Below are 14,677 nucleotides of genomic sequence, written 5' to 3' on the forward strand. Positions count from 1 at the left end.
CTAAGGGTGTATCCCGATGAGAGATTGAGAGCGTTCTTTGAGACGCCATTTGGATAAATACATGCCTTAAAATGATTTAAGGAAATGCCTTGCTTAAGATTTACTTTCCTGGATCAAAGTCAATATATTTCCAAGTCTGTCCATAACTTAGAAAGGCAAAGAATAGAATCTTAAATAATGAAAATTGTGTTTTATAGATAAACATTTATATTATATAACAGAATATTACAATTTGAATATTTTCATTCATCAAATCAAGCAAAAATTAGGAAGTGCCAGAAGTAATAAATTCCGAATAACACCCGTATGTTCTGCAAAATGTTTAACAACAAAAATGAGATAAAGATAAAGATATATATTCGAAAAAATGTTATTCACACACGCGACGGCGTCTCGCAGTCAAAATGTTCTTTCTATACGGCTCGAAAACGATGTATTTATAAAACAACGCGAAAATGCTGAAACTGAAAATAGGAAAGCGATGAGAGTGGAGAGGGGAGGGAAATGGAGGAAAACCAGACAATTTGAGAATATAGATCTGCGTTGACTTCTTCCTACTCGACGCGCGACGACTGGGGACCGAGGATTGCAGTAAAAATGCTGTTTAGAATCTGATTGAGATTTCAGTTCGCTGGGAGACGATCGCCGAACGAGACCGTAGCAGAACTTTCATGTCGTGCCGTGGCTAGACATTAGAAAAATATATATATTCCTATATATATTCATGTGCTACCAGCTGGCAGTGGCAGTTTTGAGTGCGGCAAGACGCGTCAAGTGAAATCGAATTATGTAAGTGACCTCTGCATTCGCGGTTCCCAATCGCTCTGTTCTGTTCAATCCAACAATCCGCAAAGTTCAAACGCTAAATTCAATTCGCATCGCAATTAAATCGATCTCAAGTGTTCTAAATATAAAACTCAGCTAATTTTAAACACAGCGCGCTCCATGAGAAAGTTCAAGGCATTTCACAGGATAAACAATCGAACGGAAAACCAAGCATACAAACATCAAAAATATAATATATTCTTTTGTAGTTAATTCGCCAATTTAAAGAAGTAAAAAGTGTGTATTAAAAAAAACGCAAAGATAGGCAAGCCAACAAAAAGTTTAAAAATAGTTCCCAAAGTTCTCTCATAAAAATAAAAAACTTTTTCCTTCGCGGCGTGAGACTGTGTCTGTGAGTCAGCGTTGCGTTCGCCTCGGTGGCTGCCTCCCAGGGCATCTGCCACTTGAAGATGCCGGCGGAGGTGGCGGTGGAGGCGGATCTGCTATGTGAGGTGGTACTGGTACTCATTCTCCCCATTCCTCTGCAACCACTGCAGGCGGCTTTCATAAATATTGCTTCGCAGTGTGACACAATTTCGGCTGAAAAGTATGGAGTGAGAGAGTCACGGGAATGCAGGCACACGTTGCGTATACGCGATGGGAGAGAAAAGTTTTGCTTCTTCTTTTGTATTGTCTTTTTGCCTCTTGTCTTGAAAATGTATGGACATTTTTAATGGACCGTTAAGCGAGTAATTAGTGCATGAAAACTATGGAAATGTTGCCAGAATTTGGTTTTACAAAAAAACAAATTGGAATAAAAAAGTTTACCTTTGGAGTTATTTGAAAATGTTTTATCATCAATGGTCGTTTTTTAGCCATTGAACTCTTGAAATTAAGTTTAATATATTTAAAGCACATCGTTAATCGTTAAAATCTTAATTTGCAATTAAAGGAGATATAAAAGTAAACAACATTTATTAACTAACTAAAGAGGTTACTAACATATTTTGTATACTTTCTATTACATTCAGAATCGCTGACTTAATTATTTTTTAATTTTTTTTATTTATCTTAATAATATATTCATTTTCCCTTTATTTGTTGTTTTGGACAAAAGATAAATCAATAATTTGGCAGCATTTCAGATAAAGCCACCTGCGTCATTACAAAACACATATAGTATTCGCTCAGAACTTAGCCTCTATGATTTTCTCTCTCATTCTGTTAGTTTTATTGATGCACTTTTATTCTCAAGAATTTACTCGAAATTCTCTTCATTGCGAAACTTTTACAAACGATTCTCAAAATCAAAACTCTCTTTCTCATTTATAAGTTCTCTCTGCTCGGCGTCAACAAGTTCCCTGGCATCTCAGCCACTTAGCCGCGTTGACAGAAAGAGTCAATTGAGTCTCTAAACGGCACTTCCCTCTTTCGCATGATTTCATAAATAAACAAGACCGAAAATGTTTTTGCCAAAATATATTTTTGCATTTATTCTATGCACATAGAGATGTTTTAGCCTAAATTTAGCGGTTTTCTCCTCGATCGAACTCGGGCAGCGTTTAGTTTTGTGCACAGCATCCACGAAATTGCATTTGCATCCCAGCACCTTCCGCATTGGTCGTTGCCTCCGGAATTTGGGTGAGCCAGCTAAAAATATGCATTCATAATTCCCATTTTCTGGCAGCTTGCTTAATTGAATTTGAAGTCGTTTGAAGTGGCTGCGGATGAGCGAAAGTGTGGCACAGGGATTAAGTTGTCTATAAATAAAGACACAGCAATGGATATATTACTTCGCTAGGACTATGAAATCCTATCCTAAGTTATATGTTTTTACTTACGTATTTAGATAACCTAAGAATACAATTATATCGAGAAGACAACGAGACGTCGAGACCCAGACGAAAAATCGACCAGGATGACGACCCAACAGTTGCTTAGCAAGAATGTCCGCTCCATGCCCTCTTGGGTGGTAAGTGCCAACCGCTGCTCCAGCCCATATCGGGTTCCATTAATTATCCGTTTTTAGAACGAGGCTAATGACCGCATTGGACCGAAGCCACCGCCCCCACCCACAAATGGTGGGCTTCCCAAGGCTCCTGCTCTGCCGCCCAAGGCGAAGAGCACGCCCGAACCGGACTACGAGATCATTGAGTTCTCCAGCCAGCAGTACTCCAACGAACCGATGAAGACCACAGTGATCAGGACCAAGACACCAGGTTACCACCATTAAATTAAGATTTGGTGTTGCTTAGAATAAAAAATATTTCTAACTTAAATTACATTAACTCTTTGCTAACTTTCAGACAACAAGCTGAAGTGCACTCTCTGTGGTTCCCAGAATCCCTGGGTGACCTGTTCCGAGTGCGCGGGACAAATCTTTTGCGCCTCCTGTGACGACATGTTCCACAAGCATCCCAAGCGCAAGCAGCACATGCGAAAGGTAAGGTTATCCTATCCAGAAAGAATATGAAACTAATACGAAAGCCTTTCAGGCCGTGGAGCAGGGCACACCGCCGATTCCTCCGAAGGTGCAGCCCGGAAGTGGGGCACCTCCCCCAATTGCACCACCCCGTCGCACCAAACGCGGCCTGCTGACACCGTTTCTGGGCCGCAAGGATCAGGTACGCCACTGCACGATCTCCTAGACCCGTAAGAAAAGCTCCTCGACGGGCTACTCGTAGAACCAAGTTTGTAATCTTTAATTTGAATGCTTCAATAAAAAAATGTCCTTAAAAACCAGAACGCCCGCCCAAAAATCAAACCAGCAAACCAGATAGATTTTTTCAATACTTTTCCGACTACCGAAACCGAAATGGCTCCCAACCCGACTCTTTTCCAGATGCTGCCGCCGCCCTCGCCCACACCCTCGCACAAGTCGCTGGGCGGCTGGCGGGGATCGCTTGGTGGCGGGGCCACGCCCCCAGTACCACCAGTCGCCACCAACCAGATGAACAACCGCCCGCTACCAGATCCACCCCGCAGCGAGGGCGGGGGATCTTCCAGGTCGGGCACCCCCAAATCCGTATTCGACACCATCCAACGACCACCGTCCGTGCAACTGGAGAAGATCAAGAGCAAGGCCAGCGCCACCCTGGACCGCATGGCCATTCTGCAGCAGCGGTATCGCCAGCAGAAGGCCCGACAAGATCTGAGCGCCAACAGCGAACAGGTGAGTGACCGCCCGACCCCGAATATCAATCGTACAAGTCCCCTCATCGTCGAGTATGTCGTAGTGTCTTTGCTCGGAAAAATAATATCAAATGGTCTGGAAAAATTAAATTTTCGTGTTAGAATTTTTTAGATTTAAAATAAATATTCTCTAAATAAAGTTTAAATTTGGGTTAGGTAAAAACTAAGTGATAAACAATCGTTTAAAAATTTAATAATTAGGTTTTTAAAGACCATCCTTGATAATATTTTCTCCTGCGCATCTTGTCTTGTCACTGTCTCGTCTCGTCATGTGTCGTTTCTCCCTCCTCTCTCTCTCTCTTTTTCTGTTTCTCGTTGGTCATTTCCCCACCGCAGCATTTGTCGAATGGAGCCGGCTTCGAGCACTGGTCAAACATTTCACCATCGCCCTCGCATTTTCGTTCCGGCAGCATGTCATCCGGTTTGAACTCATCCCATTTCGATCTCTCGGATGACTCTCAATTTCACAATTCCTTGCTGCTCCAACAACGACAGGCGGCTGGCGCCCAGAGGCGGCAGATGAGCACCTCAGTGTTCAACCTGAACACCAATCCCCGTCGACCCTTGGCGGAAACCCAGAACGGCAGTGCCTGGCTGGCCAATCAGCGGATCCAACAGGTGAGCTTAATATCTACCATTGCATAAGATTTCTTTTTGATTCATTCATCATAAAGGGTTTCTTAATGGGCTTTTAAACATCTCAATATATTCAGCCTCATATTTACCAAATAACTACGTGAAATAATGATTTTATGTTTGCAACTTTCTGTTGCAGGCTCAATCCCTGGCGCAACTAAACTGCGCCGGATGTCAACAAAGTCAGCAGCATCCTGGCTGGCCGCAACATCCGCACCACCAGCATGCGCAGCACCAGCATCCCGACCAGTGGTCACAGTTTGGGTCACAGCAGCGGTTTAACAACTCCAACCTGTCTCTCAATGTGGGACCGGGTTACATGTCACAACCGCATCATCCGCACTATCCGCCACCGGTGTTTATGACCCAGCGCGGAATGATGCCCAACATGTATCCTGGCGCACCCGGCTATCCAATGATGCATCCAGGTAGAACAAAATACAACTTTACATAAACAAACGGTGTTTCAAAGTGTTTTCCTTACCCAGGTGTCATGGGAATGCCACCTTCGGCTGCCTCCAGAGCTGCCTCACGTTCCCGATATGCCGCATCCCCAACGCCCAGTCGCAAATCCATGTCCTTGCGTCGAAAGAGGAACAGTTACGTGGATGACGAACTAACAGATGACGAGGACTCTGACCAGGATGACAGAAGGTCTTTGGTCTCCAATCGCTCGGGCATGACCAGTGCTTCGCGTTCCCACCAGAATCACCATCAGCCCCGCCAAAGGCGTCTGTCCAGTGCATCACAGCTAATAGCTAACGATGAGTTGGATGGAGATCAGAGGCATGGAATGAGGCAGCACAAGATGCGGGATCGACGAGGATCCATTGCTAAGTCCGTGCAGAGCGAGTGGCTGCCTGAGAGGCGGGACAATGATGGCACACTGACCAGAAACAAACCAGCTACAGACTCGGCCAGAACCAGTCGCATTTACTCTGATTTGGAATCCGAGGGATCGGGTGCTCGGGCCCTGGTTCAAGCCAAGATCCAGCAGAAGCTCCAGGAAGCCGATCAGCACAAATCCTCAAAAAAGGTAGAGCAAAAACGTAAACCGGAAATGAAGGACGAGAACACACAGGCTGCGGCGGTGGTGCAAAAAGTGGTGACAGCTGCTAAAGAGGATAGTGCCTCGGAATATGAGGAAGTGGTTGAAGAGGTTACCGCCTCGGAGAGTGAGGCCGAAGATCCGACCAGAACCCGATCCCCAGGAGGTCCCTGATGAGATTGAGGCCGATGACCTGGGCCCACCGCCTTCTACCCCAGACCATGAATGGGAATGCGAGTTCTGCACTTTTGTGAATGAGCCCAACATCAAGATCTGCTCCATATGCTGTAAGACTCCAAGCAAACCTCCAGCGCAGCCCAACAAGGCTAAAAAGGTGGAAGAAAGCCCACAGCCACCAGCTGGAAAGGCCAGTAACGTTAAAGTGACCCCCAAACCGGAAATCGCTCAAAAGCCTTCAGTCAAAAATCAAGCAGCCAAGTCAGAAAACAACAACTGCGTCTACCAAGACTACCCATACCACCAGTACGACGAGCTCAAAGAGTACACCAACTGTCAGCTCCAAGAACACCTCGGGTATTCCCGTCAAGACACCGCAAAAGTCTACACTGAAAACTTCTTCGGAGAACGAATCCGACAACTCGCTGGCCAAGAGCCTATTGCATAAAGGTAGGATACAAAAGAGAATCTCATTTTTCGAAGGCACCAAAGCCTAGACCAGCCGCCAAAGACTATACCTAGTTAGTACACTAATATGAGCCATCAACTGTAAGCCTACGATTAACGCATTTATGGAAACCAAATACAGAACAGAACCACAACCCAAGCCGCATTTAGTTTGTTTAATTTGAATCCATTGGTGACCCCGAACCCTTACCCCCAAAGCTAATGCTCTCATCCGTATCGTTCCAGACTCCGTTGAAAACATTTGGAATACTCTGGATGAGAGCATTCAGGCGCAGGCGGAGAAGGTACTCAAGAAGGCCCAGAAGGTATCCACGGGCTGTGGTGGTACTCCGCCACGGGAAATTGCGGCCGTGGAAATGGGAACATCGCCACCGCCTCAAAGCATTTCCACACAAGTAAATTAGTGAGATATAGTTGATCTGAATATAGGATAAATTTACTGGTAATTGCAGACCTACGACGCCCTGCCCTTTAACTCAAAGCCCGAGGAGACTCCGGCAGCTGTGCCAGATCACTTCAGAACCCCAGAAGCAAATCAGATGGAGCGGCGTCCGCACTATCGCAGCAATTCCCAGCTGCCGCAGGAAAATGAACGATATAGGAGTGCCAATGACCTGAGGTACCACGATGGCTTTGGATTGGATCCTTACAGTGCCGGTCTGGTCACCAAGCGACCCAACTTCATAAACGAGCTTCGCATGCTGCAACACGTAAGTTGCTGTGAATTTTAGTATTGGGAATATCTAAGCCCATAAATTTGATCTTTTTATTTCAGCAAACCTCTTCACCCTTCGACATGCCCCATGAGTCATTCGGCGTGAAGCACGAACCAGCTCGAGATCCGGAAACGGAAATGCACATCATCCTAAAGGAGCTGGAGCTGTACAAGTTCACTGTGGAGGAACTGGAAGCTGCCTTAAAGTACTGCTCCTCCGACACGCATCCCATTCAGTGGCTGCGCGAGAACTGGCACAAGCTGGTGCAGACGGTGCAGAGCTTGTCCACCAAGTATGGTCAGGAAAGAGGTGAAAACACTATTGGAACCGTATCCCAAAACGAGGCCCGGGAGGCACTGCGGAATTCCGGAGGAAATGTTTGGCAAGCAGTGGCGGACTGCATCCAGCAGAGGCAGCAGAAGTACAGGAAACTGGCGTCGAAGGGGAATTTCCTGCGGGACGACATCGTGAATGCGCTGACCGCGCACCAAGGTAATGTGGAGCAGGCGCTGGTGGAGCTGAATCGCACGCAACTCAAGCCATTTCTAATGCGCATCTGGGGCTCGCCGAATGGCGTTGAGAATGAGAGTGGCGCGACCATAGACACCAAGTCGGGTTAGTTTGTAGATCGTGCATCCGTCAATCGCAATGCCATAATGTCCCATCTTCTCTCTCTCCCCGCATTCATTTGCCAATACAGATATCCATGACTTCTTGAATACTCATGCCTTGGACTGCCTGCAGCCTCCATTGGCAGGAGAGAGTCCCAGTCCCGCCCAAGCCAATCCCTTTGACCAACTTAGAACAGACGACAGCCCTGTTAAGTCCACCTATGCCACACCTAGTCCTTATCAGTTGGAGGACAGTACATTAAAGAACCTGGAAATACTGATCGGCAACATGGAACAGAATCAGGCTAAGCAGAACCAGGAGGTCCTGCGATCCATAGAAACCATGCTGGACACATTCAAGGGCAAGCCAGAGTTGGAGTACGAAACGGATCCAGAAATAATGCGAATTCTCACAAAGAGCCCTATTAGCACGCTGAAACCTTCGGGACCTCCTGTAGAGGATAAGTCCTCGGAGGATGTAAAGAACTTTGTGTGGCAGCACATTCAGGATATTGTTCCCAACTTGGTGCAACAGGTTGAGCAAGAGCTTATGGAGAAGCCGGAGGTAGAAGTCAAAGTTGAGGAAGCCCAGCCAAAGGAACCTGAACCAGAAGTTGTTCCTGAACCGGAGCCCACACCCAGTGTCGATCCTGCAGTGTACATCATGGAGGAAGTCATCAAGCCTAATTTGAAAGAAGCTAGCATACGCGAAGAGCTCCCACCAAGTTTTATCTATGCCACCGAAATAGCCAACTTCAAGTTGGAGTTTGATCGTGGCTCTGAACGGTTGCACGAAGCGGAGTGGGAAAGCACTGATCTTAAGGATGCTGAACGGATAGTATACAAAAGCTACATGGCTCCAAAAGAGGAAGTTAAAATAGAGCCTGAAGAGGTAGCTAATATTCAAAGTTCGAACCAAAAGTTCGCAACCAAAACACAGGAAGAACCTGCCAAAGAAACCTCGAAGACTGAAAATACCGAAGAAACAAAACTAGAAACGACAACCCAAACTGTTGAAAAGGAGGTTAGTAATAAGGAAATCGCTCAGCCAGAAGTGGAAAACGAAAAACAGAAATCAATCGATAACAATCTGAGTACTCAGCCGAATGTATCGGAATCACAGACCCAAATCGATGACCAGCCAAGCACAAGCAGAGACGCCAACCGAAGAAATAAGAGATCCCAGCAGTCGAAAAAGGGTAGATCACGGGATCAAAGCCAAAAACCAACCAACCGCACAAGACTTCCTAAAGATATCGATCAGAAAGTAAATGAAGCCAAAGAAGTACAAAAAGCAAGCATTACACCAGTTGATGTAATTGATGAAAAAGAAACTAAGGAAATAGAAGCTGTCAAAGAAACAATTTCTCCTTCCGCTATCTCTCAGAAAGTTGAAAATGCAACTGAAGCTAAAACTGTCACAGCCCCTGAAATCGAGGTTCGATCAGAGAGTAGAGAAAACGTGTTGGTAGACCCTACTCTACCGGAGCAAAGTTTAGGTACTTCCCAAACAGATAAAAATGGTAATGTACCTTATCCCCGAACAATCCGAAAATGTTTCGGAAAATAAAGTCATACAAAGTGCGGTTGAGGCTTTTGCAAAGCAACCGGAAGGGGTCCAAGAGATCTCTGAATCTGATGGTCTTAGTGAAGTACATGAAACAAATATAAATTCTCAAGGGGAATCAAGTACAGATCATGTATCTCCACCAAACAATACTTTAAATGCAGAACAATCTGAAGAGTCTCAACGTTTGGATAAGCCTCCTAGCTTAACGGATATAACAGAAGCTGACACACAGCCCCTAGATAATTCGACTATAGAAAGTATTTCCCCACCAAGTAATGAGCTCACAGCAGAAGAAGTATCTTCAGAAACTATCCCTTCCACAACCTCTCAATCACCAGCGACAGATGAAGCTCTGACAAAGAAAATATCGAAACAGTGCCTAGTACTTCATCAGCAACCAATGACCAGAAACGAAGTCCCAAACGCTTTTCAAAGATTCCCGTAAGGACCCTGAGCAGCAACAGTCTCCGAAGTGAGAGTAGGGCCAGCAACCAAACTCCAACAGCGACAGAAGAAATTGAAAGGGAAGAGACTGCGATTGAGGACAGTGAAACATCTGAAGAGCCATCGTACCAAAATAGAGCCAGCCACAACGGATGATGTTCTAGTTAGCCAAGAACAGGAGTCTGAAAAGGAACCTATCAGTGTCTCCGAAGATGTTGTCCAACCATTGAATTTAGAACCTGAAGTCCACAGCCCTACTGTAACCGCTGTAGCTGTTTCTCCCACAGACTCCGACGAGGTGTTCGAGGATGCCCCCGAATTCAGCAGCAGCGAGGGTACACGACCCCATGATGAAGCCGCTTCCGATGCAGAGCTATATAGCCTTGATAGCGATGGCCAGCGGGCAGAAACAAAATCGCCGGAGAACCAAGTGTTACTCTTACTGGATGAGGAATCCCAGCTGGAATCTTCTATAGCCAGGACCAGCAGCAACGCCAGTATTGGCTCCGAATCGGAATCGGAGACGTCCAAAGTGGTGCTGAAGGAATTTGTTCCTTCCGGTGACCCGGCCAAACAGAACCTCAGCGAACTGGTTGAGGACACTCAACGGTTGATCAAACAAATGCGCGATGAGATTAGTATGGATGAGTTCGAGTCCACCGATGAGGATGAATACTCTGACGAATACTCGGATGAATATGACGATGGTGAGGAGGAGGAGTGGTACGACAGCGAGGAGGAGGAGGAGGGAGACTTTGATGGGGAGGAGGGCAACACTTACAACGAGCATCCCTCCTATATAGAAGAGGCCTCAACCGGTGATGAAGGTACCGAAATCGAAGACATCATGGAGGAGGATGAAGATATGGCTGATGAGGACGAGGCAGAACCCATAAATATCGCTCAAGACATTAAACCAGTCATATCGCCTGCTCTATCAGTCACGCCCACCAACCAGGAATCTGATCAAATCGCACACACTGAGATTGAATCCTCCACAGGAAGGACCCTGGAGCCTGAACCGGAAAATCATGAAGTGGAGTTGATCTCGCCCCCTCAGATAATACAAGAGGAGCCAAAAGTGGAATCTCTACCCATTGAACCTCCTCCAATCATAACAGACTCAGAAACTCGACCTCCGGAACAACCTGTAGAGCTTATCCTGGAAATCCCCCAAGAAGCTGAGCCTCCCATTGATTTGGAACCCGTTGAAGAACCCACTGCCTTGCCTATAACACCCGCACCACCCATTGTAGATTCCGAATCCCGACCCGTGGAGCTGCCCGTCGAGACGGTACTGGAAGAGCCCAAAAAGGTAACTCCGAGCATGAAAAGCAAAACTGCAAACAGCGGAACTGCCTCCAAAGATTCCACCACATCAAACACGTCCAAAACAGCCAAGTCCACAGTCAGTAAGATCCCCAAGCCCACCAATGAACCCACTAACAATGCGAGTAGCACCCCCCTGAACAAGAAGGTGCCGCTGCGCTCCAAGTCCTTCTCGGCACCAATGGGCATTTCGTCGGTGAAGCGTATCCAGGAGGTCTACCTCCAGAAGCAGACCTCATCGACAGTGGCTAGTCGAGTGCCGCTTAAGAGCAGCCCGACCACCAAGAAGTCCATCAACGATGCCATTAGCAGGTTCAACTCAAATCAGGCCGATGGACCCAGCACCAGTGGAGCCGCAGCTGCAGCTGCAGCGGCATTATTGAAACCCCGATCCCAGCCCCGAATTCCCAAGAAGAAGTACCATGAGACCTGCTTCTCTGACGACGACTACGAGACCTCGGCTACGGAAGAGGAGCAGGAGGACCCAGACATGGCCGAACCCCTGAAAGCAGAACTGCTAAAGCGTAAGCTGAGTATGCCCGTCTTCCGGGCCTATCCTAGTGTTCAAGAGCCGATTATTGAGGACCCAGCGGTGTGTACAAGTCGAGATGTACCCAAGCAAGTTCTATGAACATCTGGATTTGTTTGTTCTACACTTTTAGATCCTGGCCCGCAAGTACGTCGATCAGGAACTGGTGACCAACATAGCTGAAGCTCAGATAGCCGCCACCTTGGTGAACATGAAGTTCTCAGAAGATGTGGCCTTTGTGGGCTGCCAGGGAGTGCTCGGATCTGGATCAGGCCATTGCAATGCTCCAGCAGGAGTGTGAGCTCTGCATGAACAGTTTTCCCATGAATCAGATCGTGTCCATGTTAAAGTGCCTCCACAAGTGCTGCAAGCAATGTGCCAAGAGCTACTTCACAGTGCAGGTGAGTGATGAAAGTGAACAATTTTATTAAAGTATCTTAAGTACTTTTGCACCAAAGAATGACGGTTGATTCACGATTCGAAACCCTTACGAAAATATCAAGCTGCATCACCATCTGAAATAACTGAACTTTTGTTTTCAGATAACCGATCGCAGTATCAACGATTGTAGTTGCCCGTTCTGCAAGCTTCCCGAACTGAGCAACGAGTCTCAGCATGAGGATGAGCACCTGGAGTATTTCTCAAACCTGGACATCTTCCTGAAGAGCATTCTGGACGGCGACGTGCACGAGCTGTTTCAGCGCAAGTTGCGCGATCGCACACTGCTGCAGGACCCCAACTTCAAGTGGTGCATCCAATGCTCCTCTGGATTCTTCGCTCGACCCAAGCAAAAGCGACTTATCTGTCCGGACTGTGGATCCGTCACATGTGCTCAATGCCGGAAACCCTGGGAGCGGCAACACGAGGGCAGCAGCTGTGAGGCGTACCTGGAATGGAAGCGAGAAAACGATCCCGAGTTGCAGGCACAGGGCGTCCAAGAGCATTTGGCCCAAAATGGCATCGACTGTCCCAAGTGCAAGTTCCGCTACTCACTGGCCAGGTTAGTTGAGATATATATTCCCTCAGACATATTCTCAAAAGGTATTTTAAAACTACTATTAAAATATTGCTTATTTCCATAGGGGCGGTTGCATGCATTTCACGTGTACCCAGTGCAAGTTCGAGTTCTGCTACGGCTGTGCTCGACCCTTCATGATGGGTGCCAAGTGCACGGTGTCCTCGTACTGCGCCAAGCTCGGCCTACATGCGCATCACCCGCGGAATTGTCTCTTCTACCTGAGGGACAAAATCCCCCTGCAGTTGCAATTTCTTCTCAAGGAGCAGAAGGTCAAGTTCGACACGGAGCCTATACAGTTCAAGGACGAGTCCAGCAGTTCATCTAAAGCCCGTGCCCAGGCCCGCTGTCCGATCCCGCTGCAAAAGGAGACGCCACAGGGACTGGTAGACACAGTATGCAATACTGAAGTGCCAGACAAGCACGCTGGAATGTGTCGGTAAGTTGAAGAAAATTTCTTCCTAGTGTTTTTAAATTAGTTAAAAAGTAAAAAAAAAGTTAAACTCCTACTTTAAGACCGGCGTTAGATAGTGAACTGCTCCCGCGGCATCTGGCAACGCCGAACCAAAAGAATCGATAGTTTTAAGTCCGGATGTTAGATATGTATGTAAAGTTAGCAGGTAACTACGCGAATAAGCTTTTTTTATTCTAATACTCGAGGAAGCGGACGTAATCCTACCGTCTTATCATAAATTCTTATATTATTTACCAGCGCTACAAACTTCAAAGATCCCCAACAGAAAGAAATTCTTAAAGTATTTTAAAGCAGCCATATTAATAAAAACCTTCTAGTTATTTTGTTTCCCAGTTATTTTACAGCTCAGGAAATAGTTTATACCTAATATATGTTCCTCTCTATGTCAATGTTATTTTAGCACCCACTACGTAGAGTATTTGGCTGGCAAGGTTGCCAAGGCCGGCATCGATCCGTTGCCCATCTTTGATTTGACAGACTGCGTCCAGGAGTTACGAAGGCGTGGCATTGCCCTGCCAGAGCGAGGACCCTGGGACACCGATGAGATCTATAAGACCATGTGCTCCGAGGTTCGTTCTGGCTTTCATCAGTTGATCGCTTTATTGGTTTCCTTTTATTTGCTTGGCATGATTTGGTTTTTGCATTTATCGGGTTTCTGTACGCGGAAATCGAGTTTTCTACAGTCGGAGGCGATTTGTTTTCGCCGGGTGAATCATTGACCGCCCACGCCGATTGATTCGGAGGCGGAAAAAACCAAATAAAGAAAATTGGATCGTTTAGCAGCTAACTAAATTTGGATGCCGTCTGACGTATTTCACACGCGTCTTAATTGATATTCGTTTTATTATTATTTAATTGTAAACAGTTTTCGCGGTTGAACAGCGAAATGTTTATAAATGTACCCATCTCTCAATCTTGTTCTTACTTATAGGTAATCAAACAGCATATTCCACTGAAATCGGCATGATCAGGAGCAGAGCAAGTGATTTTATGGAAGCGGTCGACTCCTGCAATTCTTCATTCATTTTTATGATTTATGGCAAGCACTTTTATAGACATTTTTATAGACCTACCAACAACCAAAACAAACCTAAGTTCGTTAGACATTAGACATGGCATGTATGTAAACACCTTCATCGGCGCCTATTCATCGTACATCCCATCCATCCGGAATCCCTTCCCATTGTGTTTAGTTACTAAGAGATGGAAAACAACAGACCAGAAACCGGCACGTGGAACAGAGTGCAACCAATAAACAGAATATGTGAAAATCCAATGCAATCGTTTCTATATTTATTTATCGCTTTTCAGCCTGTGAATAACACTATTCAGATGGTGCGATGGGAAATGATTTTCAAATGAAAGTAGAGTAGAGATGAAAGATTGAGCGCAACCATCAAACAATATGTTAGTAAATTATCCATCCACAAAGTGGGCGTTGACCAAGGCAAGTTCTCGAATATATAATTCCCAAAATTATAGTATACTTTTGAGCTGGCCTGATTTGTCACAGCAAATGATAGCTGTGAGTAAAGCGAAAGTCGTAAGTCCACAGAGAAATATATTCTTCCCCTTGACCGTTTGCGATATTGCCAAAAAGGCAAATGCGACCCATAAATTATGTCCCGCGAGAAAAAGAACGGGCACAATAACAAGAACCACAGCAGTAAGTGGGGGATATTCAAATTCAAATTCAGCGACG

The 14,677-nt window shown here is 46.1% G+C and overlaps 1 protein-coding gene across 1 annotated transcript; it reads left to right on the forward strand.

Moving 5' to 3' along the window:
- Positions 1–642: 642 nt before the first annotated feature.
- LOC108107032 (E3 ubiquitin-protein ligase lubel) lies at positions 643–14,251 on the forward strand. The gene is given in 24 exon segments (XM_017214382.2): positions 643–789; positions 2,615–2,737; positions 2,795–2,984; positions 3,072–3,208; positions 3,261–3,389; positions 3,608–3,937; positions 4,294–4,575; positions 4,733–5,021; positions 5,082–5,788; positions 5,790–6,071; positions 6,073–6,268; positions 6,512–6,681; positions 6,739–6,996; positions 7,062–7,617; positions 7,703–9,144; positions 9,146–9,539; positions 9,542–9,777; positions 9,779–11,548; positions 11,619–11,720; positions 11,722–11,886; positions 12,028–12,485; positions 12,568–12,939; positions 13,376–13,544; positions 13,907–14,251. Coding segments are annotated over 23 exon segments (8,724 nt in total). The 5' UTR covers positions 643–789; positions 2,615–2,683; the 3' UTR covers positions 13,943–14,251.
- Positions 14,252–14,677: the final 426 nt, after the last annotated feature.

This window comes from Drosophila eugracilis, unplaced genomic scaffold (assembly GCF_018153835.1).
Source record: "Drosophila eugracilis isolate 14026-0451.02 unplaced genomic scaffold, ASM1815383v1 contig_764, whole genome shotgun sequence".
In the NCBI taxonomy this organism is placed as follows: Eukaryota; Metazoa; Arthropoda; class Insecta; order Diptera; family Drosophilidae; genus Drosophila; species Drosophila eugracilis.